Source organism: Nilaparvata lugens, chromosome 13, assembly GCF_014356525.2.
Source record: "Nilaparvata lugens isolate BPH chromosome 13, ASM1435652v1, whole genome shotgun sequence".
In the NCBI taxonomy this organism is placed as follows: domain Eukaryota; kingdom Metazoa; phylum Arthropoda; class Insecta; order Hemiptera; family Delphacidae; genus Nilaparvata; species Nilaparvata lugens.
In genome coordinates this window covers 7,817,961-7,840,510 of record NC_052516.1, presented here as the reverse complement: position 1 = coordinate 7,840,510, position 22,550 = coordinate 7,817,961, and the positions used below count along the sequence as shown (strand labels likewise).

The 22,550-nt window shown below is 31.9% G+C and overlaps 1 protein-coding gene across 9 annotated transcripts in view; it reads left to right on the top strand.

Annotated features, from left to right (window-relative positions):
- LOC111053310 (TLD domain-containing protein 2) overlaps positions 1-22,550 on the top strand; it is a 381,057-nt gene that overhangs the window by 148,137 nt on the left and 210,370 nt on the right. For 2 of the 9 annotated variants that reach the window (XM_039439712.1, XM_039439710.1), the window contains exon 1: positions 11,129-11,421. The exons of 6 other annotated variants lie outside the window; for them this stretch is intronic. In XM_039439712.1, coding sequence (XP_039295646.1) covers positions 11,397-11,421 — 25 coding nt within the window. In that variant the 5' untranslated portion in view covers positions 11,129-11,396. Of the gene's footprint in view, positions 1-11,128; positions 11,544-22,550 lie in introns of those variants that run through there. One more of the 9 variants, XM_039439711.1, reaches the window with a different exon arrangement.

Genomic DNA, 22,550 nt, shown 5'->3' with positions numbered 1-22,550 from the left:
TTTTTTATCCAAATCAAATTACTTTGATTCATATCGTCTTATTTTCAAGTTGTCAACCGTTACAGACTCATATATTATGAGAATCATTGATATTTTGAAATAAAATCGGAAAATATTGTGTCTTATCTTATCTTGATGATCTAGTGTCTTGTCCAGTTCAAGCTAATCTTACATTTCAATGCTCATTTTTAAAAATTAAAATTACTTTTATTCATTTCACTTATCTTCAAATAATTAACCGTTGCACATACTCGTATAATAAGAATTATTAATAATCTATATTACAATAAAGGAAAGAACTGGCTTATACACGTATGGGATAGGAAATTCACGAATGACGCATCATCACGTCTGAGCTACTGGACTGATTAATTTGAAATTTTGCATACATAGATTCTTAATATACCGAGGATGGTTGTTGCCCTATTTGAAATTCTCCAAGACTTCAGTAGGTCAAGTTTTTTATTAGAGCCTTGCGGAGCAGGGGTAACCTGCTATAGTGAGGTCCTCGTTATAATGACAGTGGATAAAGATAGAAGAATAGCGATGCCGATTCTCTGCATTAATTAATTATATTTCTACACTGTCAAAAACATAATTGGCATCGTTGTGGACCTAGAAAAAGATAGTATCACCTGCTTTGTCGAATGATTGACAAGGATAGCAAAACCAAAGTTGATCAAATACTGTCATTATAACGTGGACCTCACTATAGTCTCAAATATACCGAATCTAAAGTCGTTTTCAAGAGTCAAAATGAATTATTACAAACTAAACAAAATAGAATAAAAAGTAACTTTATTGTAAGATGGTTTATTTCTTATGGTAAGTTGATACTGATAAGACATTGTGGGAGGTGAAAAAGAATATACGGGAATATAGGCTAGGGACGGAAGATTTTCAAAGCTTATGGGCCGAAGTGTATCAATAATAAATTATCTTGGAATCTGGATTTTTATAGTAGTTCTTGCATGGGTCTCCTGGAAATTCAAGTTTTTATGTATATTGTTATTTTGTCAACTGTGTACATAAACATATTGAAACTAAATTAGGAAATTGAAGAAGTTTTGGGCAATAGCCCTGTTTTTTTTTCTATTCCGATCGTTATTGTTTTTGCTAACCTAATAAATAAAATAAGTATTATTATAACTACTATCCAGACACCCCAAGAATTTCTTCAATGTCCTTCTATCGATTGATGTTGATTATTGTAATAGATTGAAACCGTTCCGAGAGATCAATAAGAGAAAAGTGTTGCTATGTTGTTATTGCATGATAGAGGATTTTCCCAGGCTGGCATGTGAATGAGGAGGAGGAGGAGGAGGAGAAGTAGTAGGAGAAGGAGGAGGACTAGGAGACAGCAGACATGTAATTGCTGACTAGGTGGAGGAGGAGGAGCAGGAAGTGAAGGAGGAGGAGGAGGAGGAGGAGGAGGAGTAGTGGAGAAGAAGAAGGTAGAAGAGGAGGAGAAGGAGGATGAAACGGAGGAAAAGGAGACAGCAGACATGTAATTGCTTGCTATGAGGAGGGGTGATTGAGGAGTGATGATTGAGGAATGAGGAGGAGGAGGAGTAGGAGTAGGAGGAGGAGGAGTAGGAGGAGGAAGGTAGAAACATTGAGGTTGAAGTTTGATTGAGCTTGGAGAGACAGAGACAGTGCTCGTATCACCACCTCCACTGAGACCTCTGTAATCTCTCTTATTCTGGGTCCTCGACCTAGTTATTTATTAGTGCTTTTACTCCTGTTTCACTATCCTTCTTTTCCTTGTTCTTACTTTTTGATCCTCTTCCATTGTCCGTCGACATCAGCATCGTCTCTTTCTCATTTAATCCTTTCGCATTGTATAGTGAAGTCCACATTATAACGACAGTATTTGATTAACAGTGGTGTTTCTATCTATGTCTATCATTTAACAAAGCAAATAGCGCCATCCTTTTCTAGCTCCGCAATATTGCCAGAACGTTTTTCAAGAATGTAGGAACATAATTAATCATTGAAATGTTCAAATGAACAGGTATCAGCTATCCTCTATAGAAGGCAGTGACAAGGCAGAGAATCGGCAAGGCTGTTCTCCTATCTCTCTCCATCCTATTATAAAGTGGACCTCACTATATCTACATCCACATCTAGTACAGTATTCTTCTTCTTCTTCTTCTTCTTCTTCTTCTTCTTCTTCTTCTTCTTCTTCGCAAGAAATATTGAATTCATTAAATCAATTAATAGCATTGACAACTGTCTAAATCCAAGCAAGAAAAAGCAAGTAAAATCATGAAAAATTAACTAAATACATAAAAATGTAACTAAGAATACCTAGAGAAAGATAAATGGAAGAAATAGTATAGGATTTGATTCAGTGGGATACACAGCATATTATTATAAATGAATTTGAAAAGAGAAGGATGTAGCTATCTGCTTTGTCAAATGACAGACAAGTATAGCAAACCAGGATAATTTGGGGTAACCAATCTCACTAGACTAGGTGTCAAATCTGCAATCACAGTAGAAATCAATCTGAAAAAACGTATAAGCGTTTTACTAAACGTATCCACTCCAAATAGGGCTCTATTATATATCCAATAAAATAAAATAAATAAATGTTTATTTCCCAAAAAAAAACTAAAACTACAACATCAATTAAACAAAACATTAGATAAATTATTACAATATTACATACAATAGTTAGTTACAAAAAATTCTTATACTGTGTCCTCTGCTTGTTTAGTTTTTTCTGTGTGGGAATTGACCTACTCCACTATGGCGTACCATGTTCCAGAGTAGGTTTTGTTAGTATTTTTGTGCGTATTATTAATTAGTTAGTGTTTAGTAAGTTATTAGGTGGTTAGTTGTTATTTGAAATAATGTTTTCTATGTTCTGTCTTCCTTTGCTCATCAACCAATTGTGTACTATTGTTTTGAACTTTCTAGGATGATTAATCTGTTTAAAGTTTGCAGGAAGTAGATTGAAAAATTTTGGTGCTAAATGATTGAAATGTCTCTGGTATAGTGCCTTCCTTGCAACACTGGTGATGAGAAGATTCCTGTATCTGGTGTTGTGTTGTGGTTTCTGGTTTGAAATGTTGTTAGGTTCTTGTGTAATCTGCATAGTATATTATACATGGTTTAATAGGGTTCTATATCCAATCAAAGGTTCTATTCTATTCTCTATTGAATAGCAATTAATCTTGTAAATCTTTCAACATCTCAACTAAGAGCTTTATGCATCCTATTAACTCAACTCATCAACTATAACACCGTATTTTAGGGTTCCTATGAATGGCCACTTTAAGTGGCCCCCTACGTCATAGACAGTATTTCACCAAATAAGGCTTCAGGTATTAACACAGTCGTTACACTAAGACCAAGCTTAAGGTTCCAACGTTATGAATGAGTGCTGATTTGATTCAACTCCCCAAAAACGAGTATCACTGCAATATTTACGTACAATAAACTTATTCTTCTCACAATAGACGCTGGAATCATCTCTCTCTCTCTCTCTCTCTCTCTCTCTCTCTCTCTCTCACACACACATACTATTATTAATTTGTACTATAGTTATTATATTACAAATTGCTTTTTCATATCATATACATTTCAATAATTATTTTCTTAGTCTATATCATGTAAATTCATCTATAATTTTGCTGTATTGTAAGCTATTGTATATAAGTGTATAAGACAGTATATATTGTAATCTACATAAATAAAGTACTCAATCAATCAATCAATCTCTCTCTACAATGGATGTTTCTCTATAGTGAGGTCCACGTTCTAAAATCAATGCAAATTAAAGGACAACAGTTGTCAATTTTTTGTTACTACCACCTTCTATAATAGATAATTATGATTCAAGTCAGCATGGTATCATTGACCGAGCGAAGTGAGGTCTAAGATTCAAGTCGACGGTTTGGCATTTCTCTTAATGTTTATATGTTGCGCATTTACGGCGAAATGCAGCAATAGATTTTCATGAAATTTGACAGGTATGTTCCTTTTTTAATTGCGCGTCGACGTATGTACAAGGTTTTGGAAATCTTGCATTTCAAGGATAGTATAAAAGGAAAAAGGAGCCTCCTTCAAACGCCAATATTAGAGTAAAAATCAGACTATAGAATTATTCATCATAAATCAGCTGACAAGTGATTACACAGATGTGTGGAGAAGTCAGTCTATTGCTGTATTTCCATAAGGTCTATAGTTTCAATCAGGTACTTGTGGATGAGAATACTGCGTGAGGTCTACTGTTCACAGAACTACAAGATACAAGTTATAAAAACAATGATTGAACAACATGGTTGCCAGTCTTCTGTTACCAGTGCCACAACCTTCTATTATAGATAGCTGTAATTCAAGTCATCCCTGCATTTCTGAAATCTGATATAATTTATTAATTGTTGTTAATAATGACCAATAATTATATATCAAATATATTTTATTAAACAATAAAATATCATATCTATCCATGATTTAATAATATATCTTCGTAATCGAGATTGAATCAATACTAATAAGAATAATTCTTATAGATTAAAAAAATTACAAACTCATTTTTTGGATTACTTATTTATTCATTCATTTGAATACAATAACAAAATAATCATATAGTTATGACTAGGAGAGAGGAACAGGCTATGCCTTAAACTATTCATTGAACAATAAAATATCATAAATATATTCATGCTTTAATAACAAATCTTCAAGAAATTAATCGACATTAAATCTATACTTATAAGAATAATTCTCATAGATTAAAAAATTACAAGCCCACTTTTTGGATTACTTATTTATTCATTTATATGAATACAATAACAAAATAATCATATAGTTATGACTAGGAGAGAGTAACAGGCACTGCCTTAAACTATTCATCTCCCAGCAACTTCTATGAATAGTAACATTATTCCCAAAAGATAATCATAGTCACGGCACATTTCACTTTCATTCATTCATTTATTGTATCAAACACTATAATCATAATATAATTATGACATTGGAGGAAAAACTTGGCTGAGCCTGTACTATTTCTCTCCAAAAATTTTGATAAAATATTAATGTTGTCCAAAGGTTAAGAGTTTAAGGGAAAATTTGTGTTTGAGAGTGTAGGTGAGTCCATATCTAAGGTAAAAATAACAAGCAAAGTTATTAAATGACAAACTTACTTTTGAAATTATAATGAAAAATTAGTGTGAAAATTAGGGAAAGCTCGATTGAGTCATTGTCAATATTGTATAACCGTTCCATAATTAAATAAAAACACACATATGTTGCCAAATTCTATTCAGTTTGAATTTGAAATTTCTAAACTGTGTAGAATTTGACAACATAATATGCGTGTTTTTATTTAAAAAACAAAGTTATTAAATGACAAAACTACTTTTGAATTATAATGGAAAATTAGTGTTCCAGTTTTTTATAGTGGGCTAATATATTTGAAACAGACTGACATTATAAATTAATCAAAAACTCACGTTTGGGATTAGCCTATAGTGGCAAATTTGTGTTTCAGAGTTAAGAATTTAAGGGAAGAATTTGTGTTTAAAAGTGTAGGTGAGTCCATATTTGAGGAAAAAATAACAAGCAATGTTATTAAATGACAAACTTACTTCTGGAATAATTATTATAATGGAAAATTAGTGTTCCAGTTTTTTATAGTGGGCTAGTCAATATTTGATCATAATTATATTATGACTAGCCGTCAGGCTCGCTTCGCTCGCCATATCCGTCTAGCCAGGGGGCTCCGCCCCCTGGACCCCCGACTGGATCGTCAAAGAATGAGATCAGCAGGCTCGATTCGCTCGTCTGCATTTTTCATTTGAGCATTTTTATCATATGTTAGGACAATCCAGTCGGGGGTCCAGACTAAACGTCTGGCTAAACCAATATGGCGAGCGAAGCGAGCCTGACGGCTAGAAATATATTATTCCCAGGATTGAAGTAGCAGTGCCCAATCAATTTTTCTGCGATAAATACATTTAAATCTTCAACTTGGTGCCAACCTAACAAAGTCAACTCAACTTAATGCCAATCTGACAAAATTATTAATTTAGTTGCCAGTTAACAACTTTTTCGAAGAGGTACTCTATCTAGATTATAGTTCTATAGTAACATATGATATGGAAATTTCAATTATAATTAAGAGATTGGGAGAAGAAGAATATACATGCTAAAAGACGAACTTTAAACCCTTAAAAACAACCCTTAGAGTTGAAATATTGCCAAAAGATTTCTTAGTGCGCCTCTAAAGGGCCAACTGAACATACCTACCAAGTTTGAACGTTTTTGGTCCGGTAGATTTTAAGTTATGCGAGTGAGTGAGTGAGTGAGTGAGTGAGTCAGTCAGTCAGTGAGTGAGTGCCATTTCGCTTTTATATATATATATATATATATATATATATATAGAGAGAGAGAGAGAGAGAGAGAGAGAGAGATTATTATAGTGTTTTATACAAGAAATGAAAGAATGAATGTGAAATGTGCCGTGACTACGATCTATCTTTTGGAAATGTTACTTTTCATAAAAGTTTTCAATATTTGAAACATACTGACAAACAAAATTATAAACTCACTTTTGGATTATAGTGGCAAATTTGTGTGTGAGAGTGGGCGAGTCCAAATTTGAAGCAAGACTTGACCGAGACCAAAGTCGGGTTTGTCGTATTTCTTTAATCGATTAGTAAGAGAGAGTTCAGCCTTCATTTCGACTTGGACCTTATCAATAAAAAATCAAGCCAACTCTGAAGCAAGCCACAACGCCATCTCTGTAGAAATAGTTTTGTTGTCTCTCTCATACTTTTGGTAGAGAGTTAGTGGGGAGGATATTTTTAATATTCTTTCTGAAGAATGGATATTGATATGTCCAAAGCTCCGCCAATTTATGTAGATGCATAACAATATAATTTATCTACAGCTATTACATATTGCTTTTTTATATCATATACAGTTCAATAATCATTTTCTTAGTCTATATCATGTAAATTCATCTATAATTTTGCTGTATTGTAAGCTATTGTATATAAGTGTATAAGCCAGTATATATTGTAATCTACATGAATAAAGTACTCAATCAATCAATCAATCAATCATACATACTGTATTAATGGATCAAAAATGCCTCAGTGACAAAGAAGGGTATTTTAGACAAAGATAGAAAAGATGGTAGAGAGGTGAGATCTTTAGACAAGCGGATCCTAGAAATTAACATAGAATACCACTCATTAATAAAACAATATTGAAACTTGAAGTACCCTCTATTATTTAAAATATTACAACGACCATAACTTAGGTCAACTTAGGTCAAAACTAGTTGTATTTTTTTAAAATAATAAATGGTACTTAATATTATAAATAATGGTAAAGTTTCAATATTGTTTTATTAATTCATAAAAGTAGCTCATTCTAGTGAAGTGTTTTTATAATACCACTCATATAATACAATATAATAGAATGCACACAATGATAAAATACAATCTAATAGAAAACTCTTTAAATTCAATAGAAACACTTTAATTTTGTTGTCTCTCTCATCCATAGCCTACTACTGACAGGCTCAACAATGCCTCAGTGACAGAGAAGGGTAGATAATTTAGATTGATTGATTGGGTACTTTATTTATGTAGATTACAATATATACTGGCTTATACACTTATATACAATAGCTTACAATACAGCAAAATTATAGATGAATTTACAAAATATAAATTAAGAAAATAATTATTGAGCTGTATATGATATGAAAAAATGCAATTTGTAATAACTATAGATAAAATAGATTATATTGTTATGCATCTACATAAATTGGCGGAGCTTTGCACATATCAATGTCCATTCTTCGGAAAGAATATTCGAAGTATCCTTCTCACTAACTCTCTACCAAAGACTAACTCTCTTAGACAGAGATAGGAGTATAAGGCTGGTCACACACCGATTAGTCAAGACAAGACTAGTCACGTTCAGTCACAATACTTCACATAGTTGCTTATGGAGTCATGTCTAATTGCAATAACTAATCAGTGTGTGTTGCGTCATAAGCAGCTATGTGAAGTATTGTGACTAAACGTGACTAGTCTTTTCTTGACTAACCGGTGTCTGACCAGCCTTAGAGGTAGGGTGAGATAGTGAGAGGCGTGGGCTTTAGACAAGGGTCAGAAGATTTTTAAAATTAACATGAAATACTACACACACAGTATAATAAATGTAATAACTAAAGTGCGAGATAAATTACTTTTAACATGAAGAGGAGAAACCCATTTCTCCCTCCACAGTTTGTAGCATAGACACAGACGGACATCCTGCGCACAATTGGATGTGCCGTGTCATTTTGCTTCATGTTCTTGTGATGAAAACATCTCTGTAACATACACAAACCAATATACCTGCTGACCAGTACACTACTTGGAACATTGCCAGCAATAGATGGAGGGGAGTGTTGCCGCGTCGCGTTACAAAGCTCTCTCACTCAGACACAAAAGAAGGAGAATGCTGCTAGGAAGTGGGAGTGATTAGTGGAGGATAGAGCATCGGACCTCTCCTTCTTCGAGAAAGAGCCGTGTTAAAAGTAATTTATCTCGCACTTTAGGTAGGCTATCACTATTCTAGAATATACACAATACGGTATGATAAAATACAATCCTAAAGAAAATACTCTATTATTTTCTACTTGAAAGGTAATATCTTCCTTGTTTCTTCCTTCATTTAACTATGTTTTTGTTGTAATTTTTCATCTTCTTTGTTTGGCACAGTTATCTTACATTTTCAATATTGATACATACGTTTTCAGATATCCCAGTACACTATTCACTATCCTTTTCTACTGTACTTTCCCAGTATATTTACATGATATCCAGTTTTACAAGAGGATTGGAAGAGAAATTCAAGGCTGAGAAAGAAGAGGAAATGAAGATTAAGCTTCCGAGCTTTTCTGGAAAAGATTTGAGGGGAAAGCTTCTTGAGAACGCCAAGGGTGGGGTAGGGGAAAGTGCTGACAATAGCTGACATGACAGAAAAAATGTGAAAGAAAGTCCCTCCCTACTCAATAAAATCCCTTCCCTAAATCGCTCCAAGTCTGACAGAAGAGATCTGCATCACTGGGTGACAGCCAAAAACGTAGCTGATGAAATAGTAGGGATTTTTATGTGAATACATGGGAATGTATTCAAATCGATCATTTATTGAATGTATTAGAAGAATGTGTTTTTTATCATCATTCAATTCAATCATCCATTGAATGTATTCGAAGAATATATTTCTTCTGTATATTTAGAAAAATATTGGAATTTTGCAATGTAATATTGTAATGTTATAAATGCAATAGGTTTTTCAAGACCTGACATGTGATAAATTAATAAATAAATCAATCAATCTTTTATCACCATTCGGTTATAACAGCTTGATCAAAAATTGAATGAATTGAATCAAATCAGTTCATCGAATCAAATCAAGTACAATGAAAATACAGACATGAATGTAATCAAAACCCATAGAAACAGAATATTCCCAACTGGAGTTTAATTGTACAGAAAAAATTCCAGAAACAGAACATATTAGAAGACTTGATTGAATTATAAAAATAGAACTAAATATAAAATCTCTAGAATAGTTTTATGAAATTTTATTTTGAATTTACACAGACATATTTCCATGAGGATTATCACATTCAAGTAAGTTTACCTAATGTCTTATAAAATATAGGCTCAAATGTAGCTTCTTCAGATTCAGTAAATTAGTGAGAAGATTTTTTCAGTTGTTGAACAATTAATTATTCTCATCTATTTCACTATCCATGCCGAACTGCAAGTTAATAATTCGTTTTGAACCATTTTTGACGACACTACAGTCTAATTCTAATAAGACTACAATCAATTAGACTTTAGTGCCCTCAAAGATAGTTCAAAACGAATAATTAATATTATTAATCAACAATGTCACAATATAATATATATATAAATTGATGTTCAACACTACAAAGAAAGGAAAGTGGAATAGAATATCATTTTTGATTCAGTACGGTAGAATATTGTTCTTATATTCGATAAATTGTAGAAGGCCCAAAGTTACTGGTTCTGTGAAGCAATAAAGTTTTGACGAGCTGTAATAAACTATGAGATGATGAATAATGATAGTTTGTAGGTGCGACGTTATTGAAATGATACTTTTTCAATTGTCAAAATGATGTTTTTGTCAATTGTCATCACTTGAGGTGATCTTGAACGCTCAAAATGCAATTTCAATTTACTAGGTAGGAAGCTTTGATGTGTTGATAGTTGTAGACCAATTAGCAATAACAACAATGCAATACATTCTGGATTATTATCTATTGTATCAAAAAATCTTCATTGATCAATCTACGCTTTATATAATGATTTTGAAGGCTAAACCTGTAAAGTGTGTCTCAGACTCTCAGTTCTATAAAAATAATGTGTGTGCTGGAATTGTGTGAGTGTCTGGTGAAAATAAATTGGGGATTCCTCTCTTCAACATCTTGCAAAAACCGTAAAGTATATTAATATTTTCGCCTTGAGATAATTGTATTTCGTCTTCTAAAAATATTGTATTTTAAAGCATAATTTGGCTATCACCAATAAAGCTTCTACAACTAGATATACTCTCCATCTTCCATGTTATTGAAAATTCAATTGAAAAACTATATAATCAAAATTTTCTATTTTAATACTATTCTCTTCTCATTGATACACATTTTAAAGTTTTATTTCTAAACTCTTCATTCTTTATGTTTGGCAAAATGTTTCAATACTTTGCTAGATTTTGAAGTTAGTGTCTGATGGAAAACATATTGTTTGTTTTATTGTATCTTATATTAAAATTATCATCAGTTTCTACAGTTTTATCTAACTGATAAGTTCATTCTTGCTTTGTCATGATATATTTTGTAAGCAGTTTTGTCTAGTTTAACTAATTTTTAATAAGCTTTTGCTGAGTAAAATCTTATTAGATTATTAGACGTTTTTCGTCTAATATTCAAATATTGGCGGTTGCGTGAACAACACTGTAATAAAAACTTTAAACGCTCTCAGCTGTTTTCCTCATACAGCTGTTTCATAAGAATGAGGAAAGTAATCCAAGTTTGTAATGTTGGCAAGCCTGGTTTGTTGTCTACTGTTGCGTTCTTCTTTGACTGCAACTGTTGTAGAATAGCCTCAATTCAGTTTTGTAATTTCTGAGCAATTTTTCCAACGCTCTCTTTAAAAGTGTGTTCAATATCTAATATTTTCAGTCAAAATACAATATTGTATTCATGTTTTATGTATTGTTGAAAAGTTTTGCAATGTTTATCTCCGATTCATGTGAAAAGTTCAACCGGAAAGTGATATCCGCCTTCAGTGTTTTGTGTTTCGTTTGATTACATTAATTCTGGATTTAAACTACGAGTTTAATCTGCTTCAATGTTTAATATATTCTATACAAAGGGTATATGTTCGATTTAAAAACATCAGTTTGCAAGTTTGATCGCTTTTTGGTGTGGTCTAATAATTAAGTAGCACGTCCATAACTAGCACGCGTATATAGGTGTCAGTTAATTTACTCAACAGGTATTTCGTTGTCATTAGATATTCCATCATATTCTGTATATAAAAATAGCACTATTAGCTTTTAAATCTTCCTCACGTCAAAAGTTGATTCAATATTTTAGTTTGTTGTACTTGAATGTCTCAATAGGGGCGTTTGTTGATTAGAAACTAGTTCAAAGTTAGGTTATGTGTCAGATCTTGAACCGTTTTGCTCTAATAATACAGTAGTGATAAAATTCGTCCAATCAGACTTTTTCCTACAATTTTTTATAAGGCTATCCCAGCTTTTTTGAGAAGACGTAGGCTAGTTTGCAAATTGGCGAAAATTCAATTTTAACAATTTGTAAAGTAGGAGATTCTATAGGCTGCGTTCATCAATTCCGTCTAAATTTCGTGTTTTTAAATTGAGTTCTGTTGCATTTGTGTGGTAGCCTATTTTTCATATCTCATATTTTACTGTACATTGCTGTGGATGATACGCTTATGTTGAATGTTTCTTGAAGCATCTTTAATAATAATGCATTTGACTTGAATTTTAAATCGGCTATTATTAACTCATAGTCCATCTTGGTAGAGTATAAACTTATAAACTAGAACTCAAACTCTTATGTACCTTGCATTATGCGTAGTGGAAAAAGTGTGATAAAGAGTTACAAATTGCAACTCAAGTAAATTTATGATAGTATAAATTGGAGTAAAGTATTTATCAGAAATTGATTCCTTGATAAAACATTAGTTTATTAAAAACCCGGCCATACAGAGAGCGATCTTATAGGTGTTTTGTCTATATGTCGCTCTCTGTATGGTTGAGCCCTAATATAGAAAGAAGAGAGAAGATAACTGTCTGTTTTAAAAAATTTCGATTTCTTAATTCAACTACATTTAGATTCTCAAGACATCCAAGCTATTTATAGTCAATCAAAACTCTATCATTTAATAACCTGCACGGATATAGTCCTATTGACTCTAAAGCTACGTAAACATCGTCGATAACTGATTATTTTTGTCAAGTTGCTTGTGAACATACCGATATCAATTGAAACTACTCAAGAGTGTAAAATTTCAGAAACAGATAGGCCCAATCTATTTTTAGGACTCTGGTTCAATCAACCAATAATTTTCTAAGATAACAGGTAAAATTCACTGAAATGTCGAGATTTTTCACTTCAAAATAGCAAAGATTGCGTCAATAAGCCGTCTCTACTCCTAAAATTAAGTGAGAATTTCATTTCAGTGATTCATAAAAACCAATGACTCATAGAACAGTTTTTAGGGCTTACCTAATTAATCGTAATAAGTTGGGATGAGAAACTATCTTTGAAATAAGCATAACATTTTAAAGTTTTTTTTTTGAATTCTATCAAATAACTTACAATATAAATTTTTTAAAGACTACCCTACTGAACTAGCTATCAAACTTCCCTATAGAATAAGTTAAGTTACTCAAGTTTCATTATATCAAAAACAATTTCTTCTTTTCTCCAATTTTAATGTCGTGATTCTGTTGTTGAGTTAAAATAGTTATTTTGTGACTCATAATTATAATTATCCGATACTTAAAATCAAACAAATTACGCTGAGCAATAGTGATCAACGTTTGTGTATCAATCGTTTATAAATTAGCTTTTCTTTAGTAGTAGATTTCCAGTAGTAAATTTAATGCATTATCTTGTTATGTCTTGTTACAATCTCTGTAAAATCAAAGATAAAGGAAATATCATAGTCACAATAAATAGTAGTCGCCTGAATAATAAAGTACTTGTGTAGACTAAACTTATGCCTTGATTTGTTTAACTACGCAATTTTATAGTCACAATAAGCAGTAATAACTGAAACAAAATTCTTGAGAAGGTTGTTGTTTAATAATTATTGGATTATGAATCACTGAAGTTCCACGATGAACAAGCATTAACAATAAATATTGCTCTAGCAATTTGTAGGAATAAAAATATAAAAAGTTCTACGATAAAGAAGCATTAACATTAAATTACTGTAGCATTTGATAAGAATAAAAATATTAAAACTCACACGATAAACAAGCATCAACAATGAATATTGCTCTAGCAATTTATTGATAGAAATGAGAATATAATGAGTGGCTAGTTCTTATTTTTAAAACTGAGTTTGTTTTAACGAGTCGATAGGCCAAGTGCGATTTTGCTTTCAACTTTTTTAAACAGTTGAAAGGTCAATCAAAAAGTATTGACTTTCTCATAGGCAGTATAATCTTGTTTATATATGAAGTTTATTTTTGTTCAATACAGTATTTGGTAGAGCATCTCAATTTTAATAATAAATCTGTTGAAAGTAATTACAATTCGAATAAACATAGCCAAAATATGAATCATCAATCAAACTGTACTTTGTGAAGTGATAAAGTTAGTCTAATCTAACTTCAATATCCGTCACTGAAATGCAATAAAAATTAAGTATTAATTTTTTAAGATTTATATAATATCTTATCTCGTATTATAAAATCAGAACTATTAGGTTCTAAAATTCAATATATACGTCCCTGTTATTTAAATTCATCAAGTTAGTAATTTTTGTGAAGCACGAAAATACACCCAACGTATTAAGTAAGTGTGCTGTAGATGATTCATTCACCTTGGGTGTCGGTTGAATAGTTAGTACACAAAATGTTCTCCAACAATAGTTTCTCAAGTTGGTCTACTTAGTAAAAAGAACAAAACGCCTCCAAGCCTTGAATATTAGTGTCTTATTCATTCGTTCAAGAGTTTAAACTGCTGTTGAAATGTGTGGGCTGAGATGCATAGGGATCTTTCTAAGCACATAGTAACGTGCATTGTGAGTTCTGGTTCGATTCCCGGACCTTTTTTGGCATTCTTGTAGCTTCACAATTTTATTTCATCATCATTATTGTTGCATTCTCTCTATCTCTAGCATTTTTTATTTGCTCAAATCTCGTTGTCAGTCATAGACATGATTCTGAAGAATTTATTTATTCAAATTACATCGGTACACACTACTTTTACAGATAATAGATAATCAAAAATATGAGATTCTTTTGTTTATTTCTAAATGTATCTTAGAATCACTCTTAGCCATATTCTACAGAAACTTTTCCACATAAATCCATAATTTTTTGAAAATAAGATGAGCTCGAATAGATAAGCTCGTATCATGTAAATACATACATGAAATATTCATCTGGAAACTTCCAAATCTATCTTGAAGATAATTTATAAACCAAGATGGTATAATTTCAGATGATGTCTTAAGCTCTTTTCTGACACTAAATTTGTAAACTAATGAAAATGCTAATTCCTTAATCTCAGTGATAAACCTTGCTTATCACTATGTATATCTTGAGATTAGTTAAACCAAGCCTTCACAATGAATCTCAAAGTATAAATTATAAAAAATATCAAAAGTTAAAAATAAATTGAACTTTAATTAATTAAACTGAATGAAATTTATTCATGGCGATCTGTTAGTACATCTATAAACTATAAACCTTCACAATGAATCTCAAATCACAAATAATAAATATATCAAAAGTTAAAAATAAATTGAACTTTAATTAATTAAACTGAATTAAATTTATTCAAGTGGATCTGTTGGTATAACATATACTTCTAGCTTCTATAAGCTATAAACCTTTACAATGAATCTCAAATCACAAATAATAAAAAATATCAAAACGTGAAAATAAATTGAACTTTAATTAAATTAAACTGAATAAAATTTATTCAAGTGGATCTGTTGGTATAACATATACTTCTAGCTTCTATAAGCTATAAACCTTTACAATGAATCTCAAATCACAAATAATAAAAAATATCAACATTTAAAAATAAATTAAACTTTAATTAAATTAAACTGAATAAAATTTATTCAAGTGGATCTGTTAGTACATCAATGAACTATAAACCTTCACAATGAATCTCAAGTCATAAATAATAAAAAATATAAAAAGTTAGAAATACATTGAACTTTAATTTAATTAAACTGAATTAAATTTATTCAAGTGAATCTTTTAGTACATCTATAAATTTCACCCACAACTTTTAGTATTTCAAAATTTTAAAAAATAGATACAATCATCTATCTAAACATCTAAATTTGTTTGTGAACATAAATTATGTAGAAGATGATAAATCATCCCAGATGATGTCCTTAGCTCTCTTCTAACACTAAATTTCTAAACCAATGAAAATACTAATTCCTAAATCTCAGAACCTTGCTTATCACCATGTATATCTTGAGCATAATAATTAAACCTTCATAATGAACTTCAAGGCTTACATAATTAAAAAATATCAAAAGTTTCAGAAAAAAGTTTAATTATTTAATTTATTCAAGTAAATCTATAAACTATGAACTACACACTATGATAAACTATGTACATCTATAAACTTTGCCCTCAACAATTTTAGTATTTCAAACTTGAAATAATAAAGCAATTTATCTATTTATCTAAACATCCAAATCTGTCTTAGAACATAAATTATGTAGAAGATGATTTCATTCCAGATGATATCTTGAGCTGTATTCTGACATCTTTCCAATAAAACTGCCAATTGCTAAATCTCGGTGCTTGGGGCCATATTTTGATTTGTTGCTGTTATATATATGCAAGCGCAGGCACACATTTAAGCAGTGTAATATGATCGATGGGACATGTGACATATGAATAAGAAAGCGTACATAGGATGAGTAATGGTATTCAGGATGGCTTATTTCCTTATCTCCTCACTCACACTTCTCTCTCTCACTCACACACACACTCTCTCTCTCTTGGTAGAGAGTTAGTGGGGAGGATATTTTTAATATTCTTTCCGAAGAATGGACATTGATATGTCCAAAGCTCCGCCAATTTATGTAGATGCATAACAATATAATTATTATCTATAGTTATTATATTACAAATTGCTTTTTCATATCATATACAGTTCAATAATTATTTTCTTAGTCTACTTCAGCCACTTGATGTGTTAACATGTATTTTTGCAAATAAAATTTCTTTTTAAAAACTGAGTTTTAATGAACGTGAACGTGTTTGGCGCCCGAACAGGGACCCTGAAGAGTTTTTCGTGAAAATTTCGTGAAAATTGTGCTGTTCATTTAACCGCCAGTTTATATTGATCAATTATCAATCACAAGTGATCGCGGAAAATTCGAAAGTCGGGGTCGCAACTGATATGAACCATCATCGAGACCGTCAAGTGGAAGAGTGACTCATCAACACCAACAACCAACAACCACCATCCTGGGGAAGAAAGGCAAGAAGGATAGCAGACCAGACCATAAACTTCTTATCGATTACCGGCCAAGGTTAAGATCGTACCTGGCTCTGGCTGCAGCTGTATCCAACTCCACAGTTCAAGGTAACACGTCTTCTACATCTACAATCAGTGACAGTGAAGATAACAGTGAAAGCACAATGGATAACCCCCTTATTTCAAGACCAATTGCGAAACATCACCTACACATAATACCTGAATATACAGGAAACCCAATAGAACTACTTAGCTTTCTCGAAGTTGTCGAAAAATTGAAAAATGACTATTGTAATAATCGTATCGCGGAAGCAGCAGACAATCATTGGATTCTCCTTCACTATTGTAAAAACAATTACATGGACCTGCTAAAGATGTAATCCTCAACAGTACAGTAGATGACCTCTCAAATTTGATTGATGTTTTGAAAAACAACTTTGCCGATAATAGGACAGTAGAACAATTAACTATGGAACTGCTTGCTATGAAATCACACCAAAAAGAACACCCTATTCAATTCATAAATAGACTGCAACAAAAAAGAACCGTGATTATCTCAAGACACAAACTCGATGGACTAACTGGTCCAATTCTTGAAACTATCTCATCTCAGTTGGATAACAAATTGTAATGATTTTAGTCGAAGGAATCAACCACCAGCTTGGAGCTCACCTACAAACGCTAGGAATCAAAGACCTCAGTGATGCAAGACAGGCTATTATCAATAAGAGTAGTGCTTATTTGAAACATTTAGGATTTACTACTGATGTAACACAAATGAATCAAACTTTCAGTAAATCTGAAGGAAAACAAAACTCGTCAAATTCCAATCAAAATTCGCATCCGAAAAATTTCCATCAGTTTCAAAACCAAAACAATTCAAATCAAAGAAACTTTTCTCAATCTCAAAATCGTAATTTCAATTTCAATCAGAGAAATTTTTCTCAACCTCAAAATCATTTCAATCAGAGAAATTTCTCTCAGCCTCAAAATAATTTCAACAGAGGACAATCCTTTCAAAGTAGATTTCGTAATGGACAAAGTTTCCAAAATCACAACTTCAATCGTAATCCAAATGCAAACTTCAATAATAACAACCAAAATTTGAATCAAAAATCAAACGATGTGAGCATGAGAACAGTTTCCAACTTTCAAAAGTTTCCAGTTCACAATATTGAATCTTCTGAAAATGAGTTTTCCGAATTTGAAAGCATGAATGCTAGAATGAGTTCTATGGAAAATGCTGTAAGTGACCTTTGCGAGAAAATGAATCATTTTTTAGAAGTAGGCTCGAACAACAATCCAAAAACGTAGTATTAGATTTGAATACGATCTCTCTTGATTTGCCTCATATTCATTACAATGATTCACGAATTTTGATCGATACAGGTAGTAAATATAATTTCATTAACCTCAAATGGTTTCTCCTCAGACAGAAATAATTGATTGTGATTATAAAATTCGTACACCCGCTGGTGAATCTAATGGAAAAGGTTGTGTAAATATTAATGTTAAGAATATGCTTGGTGTTGATAAAGATGAAAAATTTTATGTGTATGATTTTAGCGATAATTATGATGTTCTTATTGGAAAGCAAACATTGCAAGGGTTGAAAGCAAAAATTGATTTGGAGACCAATTGTCTCATAACGAAAGATTGCACGATACCACTGTTAGGAATGAATCATATTGAAATCAACAAAGGTTGGAATGAATTGAAAATTAAAACTAATGTTTGCACTCCATCAGATAAGCTATGTGTTGTTAGTATTAAGGAATTGCAGTTGTATAATATTGTAACTGATATTGATAGGAATGGTTTTATTGAGATTGAATATTTTTCTGATTGTGACAAAACGTTGAGTATCGAAACAGTTTCTGTAGAAGAATGTGAATTGTACATGGGTGAGATGATCGATAATCCCCTCTCCATTGACGAAATCACTTCTTTATTGAGAACTGAGCATATGAACTCAGAAGAGAAAGAATGCATTATTAGTACTCTTATGAATATCCCGAAATAATAAAATTCGAAGGTGATATATTAACTGCTACTAACTTGCTCAAGCATAAAATAGTGACTACAGACGAAGAACCTGTTTATTCAAAAAACTACCGCTATCCTATCTCATTTAGGCAGGATATTAGTAATGAAATAAACAAGTTACTCGAACAAAAGATAATAAGACCGTCTAATTCTCCGTACAACTCTCCCTTATGGGTTGTGCCGAAGAAACCTGATGCTTCAGGAAAACGCAAAGTTCGTCTTGTAGTAGATTATCGGAAATTGAACAACAAAACTAAAGATGATAGATTTCCTCTCCCGAATATTGAAGACTTGTTCTCAAAAATCGGTCGAGCAACGTACTTTTCGGCTATTGACCTTGTTTCAGGATTCCATCAAATTGAAATGGAACCCGAATCAATACCAAAAACAGCTTTTAGTACTGAAAATGGTCATTATGAGTTTCTCAGAATGCCATTTGGGTTGAAAAATGGTCCACCTCAATTTCAAAGGACAATGAACTTGATATTTTGTGATTTACCAAATGTTCTTGTATATCTTGATGATATTATTATTTTTAGTGATAGCTTACAAGAGCACATGAAACACCTGAACGTTGTATTCAAACGATTGAAAACTCATCAACTAAAAATACAATTGGACAAGACCGAATTCTTTAAGAAAGAACTTCTATTTCTAGGTCACATAGTTTCGGAAAAAGGCATTCAGCCTAACCCTGAAAAAGTAAAAGCAATAAAAGATTTTCCCGTTCCACAAACTACTAAACAAATAAAACAATTTTTAGGTTTGGCAGGATACTACAGAAAAATGATAAAAGGATTCGCTAAAATAGCTCAACCTTTAACTAACGCATTGAGAAAAACATCCACTATAAACCCAAAAGATCCTAAATTCATTGAAGCTGTCAATTTTCTGAAAGAAGCAATTACTAACGCACCAATATTGCAGTTACCTAAATTGAATGATCCATATATTTTGACAACAGACGCATCCAATGTAAGCTTAGGGGCGGTCCTTAGTCAAATGACTGACAATAAAGATCTCCCAATTTCATTCGCTTCTAGAACACTCAATCCCGCTGAACAAAATCTTTCTACTATTGAAAAAGAAATGTTGGCAATAACTTGGGCAGTGAAACATTTCAGGCCATATTTGTATGGAAGAAAATTCACCCTAAGAACAGATCACAAGCCACTCCAATGGCTTCATTCTCTAAAAGAACCAAATGCTAAATTAATGAGATGGAAATTGTTAATGGAAGAGTATGATTACACCGTAGAATTCATAAAAGGTCGCTCAAATTGTGTTGCTGATTGTCTCTCACGGCCTTTCAATGTAAATATGATGGAAAGTAGTGATGAATTTACAGGTTTTGACGATTCAGAATTGTTCCCAGGCTTTCCCGCGGAAAATAATGCGAACAATGCCAATAACAATGATGAGTACGATGACATTGATATCAATGATCTGTTAAGATTCCATAACAATGAAGCTCCTCCGTCGGTGAGTGAAAGTATATTGAATGATCTTGATGAACAAATGGTAACAATTCGATAGTTAATGCAAATATTGATAATATTAATGAAAATGATGTGGAAACTGGCAACGAAAACCTTGTAAATAATACTAATAATGATAATGACAATGACTCACTAATGACACAACATTCTCAAGAAAGTTCAGATGATAGAATAGGTATAATGGACGAAAATAGTATCATAAACACTGAAGCAAACCAAATAGTTATTTCACGAGGTAAAGGAAAACCCCAATTCAAAAAGATCTTTAATAAAAACAGAATAATTTTCAAATACAGAGACGCACGTGACATTGGAAACAACGTAGAAGAAATACGAGAGTATTTGAAACCTGATACTGTGTACGGTATAGTATTTTCAAATAAAAGTCCATTGTTTGAAGCTCTAAAAACAGAAATTCTAAGTTCAATGACTAATGAAATTGTCAAAATAGTTCCCAACATAAAATTCCGAATCTACAAAAGAATAAACGCCGACATAACTGATGTAGATGAACAAACAATGATAATAGCTCGATGTCATGAAGACAAAAACTTCCACAGAGGAATTAACGAGAATTATAAACAAATACGTAAAAACTACTATTGGCCCGCAATGCACAAAGACGTAACAGAATTTGTAAATAAATGTGAAATCTGTTTGAAAACCAAGTATGAAAGAAACCCAATTAAAACTAAATTCAAAGTAACTCCCACACCTACTAAACCTTTCGAAAAACTTCAGATTGACACTTTCACGTATAATAATATTAAAATCCTCACAATTGTCGATTCGTTTTCTAAAAGACTTTCCGCCTACACATTGAAATCAGCTAACAGTATCGAAATAATAAAAAATCTAAACAACTATCTTTCAGTTTTCCCAATTCCAAAATGCATTCAATCCGATAACGGATTAGAATTCAACAATGCACTATACAAACAATTCACTGAAATAAATGGTATTGAAACTTACTTCACCACACCTTATCATCCCCAATCTCAAGGACTAATAGAAAGAACACACTCCACAATTATTGAAATTCTACAAGGACTCGAAATTAAATTCCCAAAATATAGTGTTGAACAAAAACTTCGATTAGCTTTGCGAACCTATAACAATTCGATAAAAGATCAATTCAACTTAAGCCCAAATGAACTAACTTTCGGAATTCAGAATTATTTACCAAATAATCAAGATCAGGATAATCCCGCAGTAATCACTGAAGAACTTGCTAATCAATACTTCAAAGAAATACAAGCGTTGAATGATGCCGTTTACAAGAAAATAATCGAGGAAAAAGAAAAACGAACAGAAAAATGTAACAAAAATAGAGAGGAACCACCTGAAATACCAGATAGGATATTCATCAAAAACCCGAAATTTCACAAAAATGTTCCAAGGTATAGCACAGCTACTAAGGAAGGTGATAGGTTCAAATTGAAAAGAAATTTAATCAAAATCCACCCTAACAGAATGAAAAGGCCTCGTAAAAAAGTAAAAGATAATCTAATTGTTGCAGATGAAGGCAATGACCATCCTTCTGTTGTTCCTGATCCCAGCAACGTTGACGTACAGACTGACAGACTTGACAAAGACAGCAGGGATAATTCCGATTAAAATAGGACAATCTATGCTCATTAACGACACATACAAAGTTATCCATTTTACTAACGTGACTGACCTTAAAATACAATCTTTGAAATTACAGACTCATATTAATAATCTGCAAGTCGCTTACATATCCTCTGACATTATTGAATCCTTGAAGAAAATTTCACTCAACCAATATTTAAAATTAGAAATGATTTCTGAAAATAAAAATAAGAAGGTAAAACGTGGACTAATGAACGGATTAGGAAACGCCATATCATGGTTGACAGGACTTATGACTGCTGACGACAAAGAACACATCGACAAAGTTATTGATAAAATAGAAAATAATGAATTACATCTTGTTAAAAATGAAGAACATAATTTTGAAATGAACCATGAGTTAATTAAGAAATTTAATTTCGATGTTGAGCATATTAATTCAAATAATAAAGCATTAGAAAATATTACTAACGAAACTGCCAATATTGTCGAAAATATGCAAGCTGTTGACTTAATTACTTTGACTATACAATTGTTGGATGATGAAATAAATGATGTTGTTAACTCGTTGATGTATTGCAAAGAAGGGAAACTTCATCCATCAATTTTGAGCTTTGATGATTTTCGTAGGTTAATTAATTATAAGA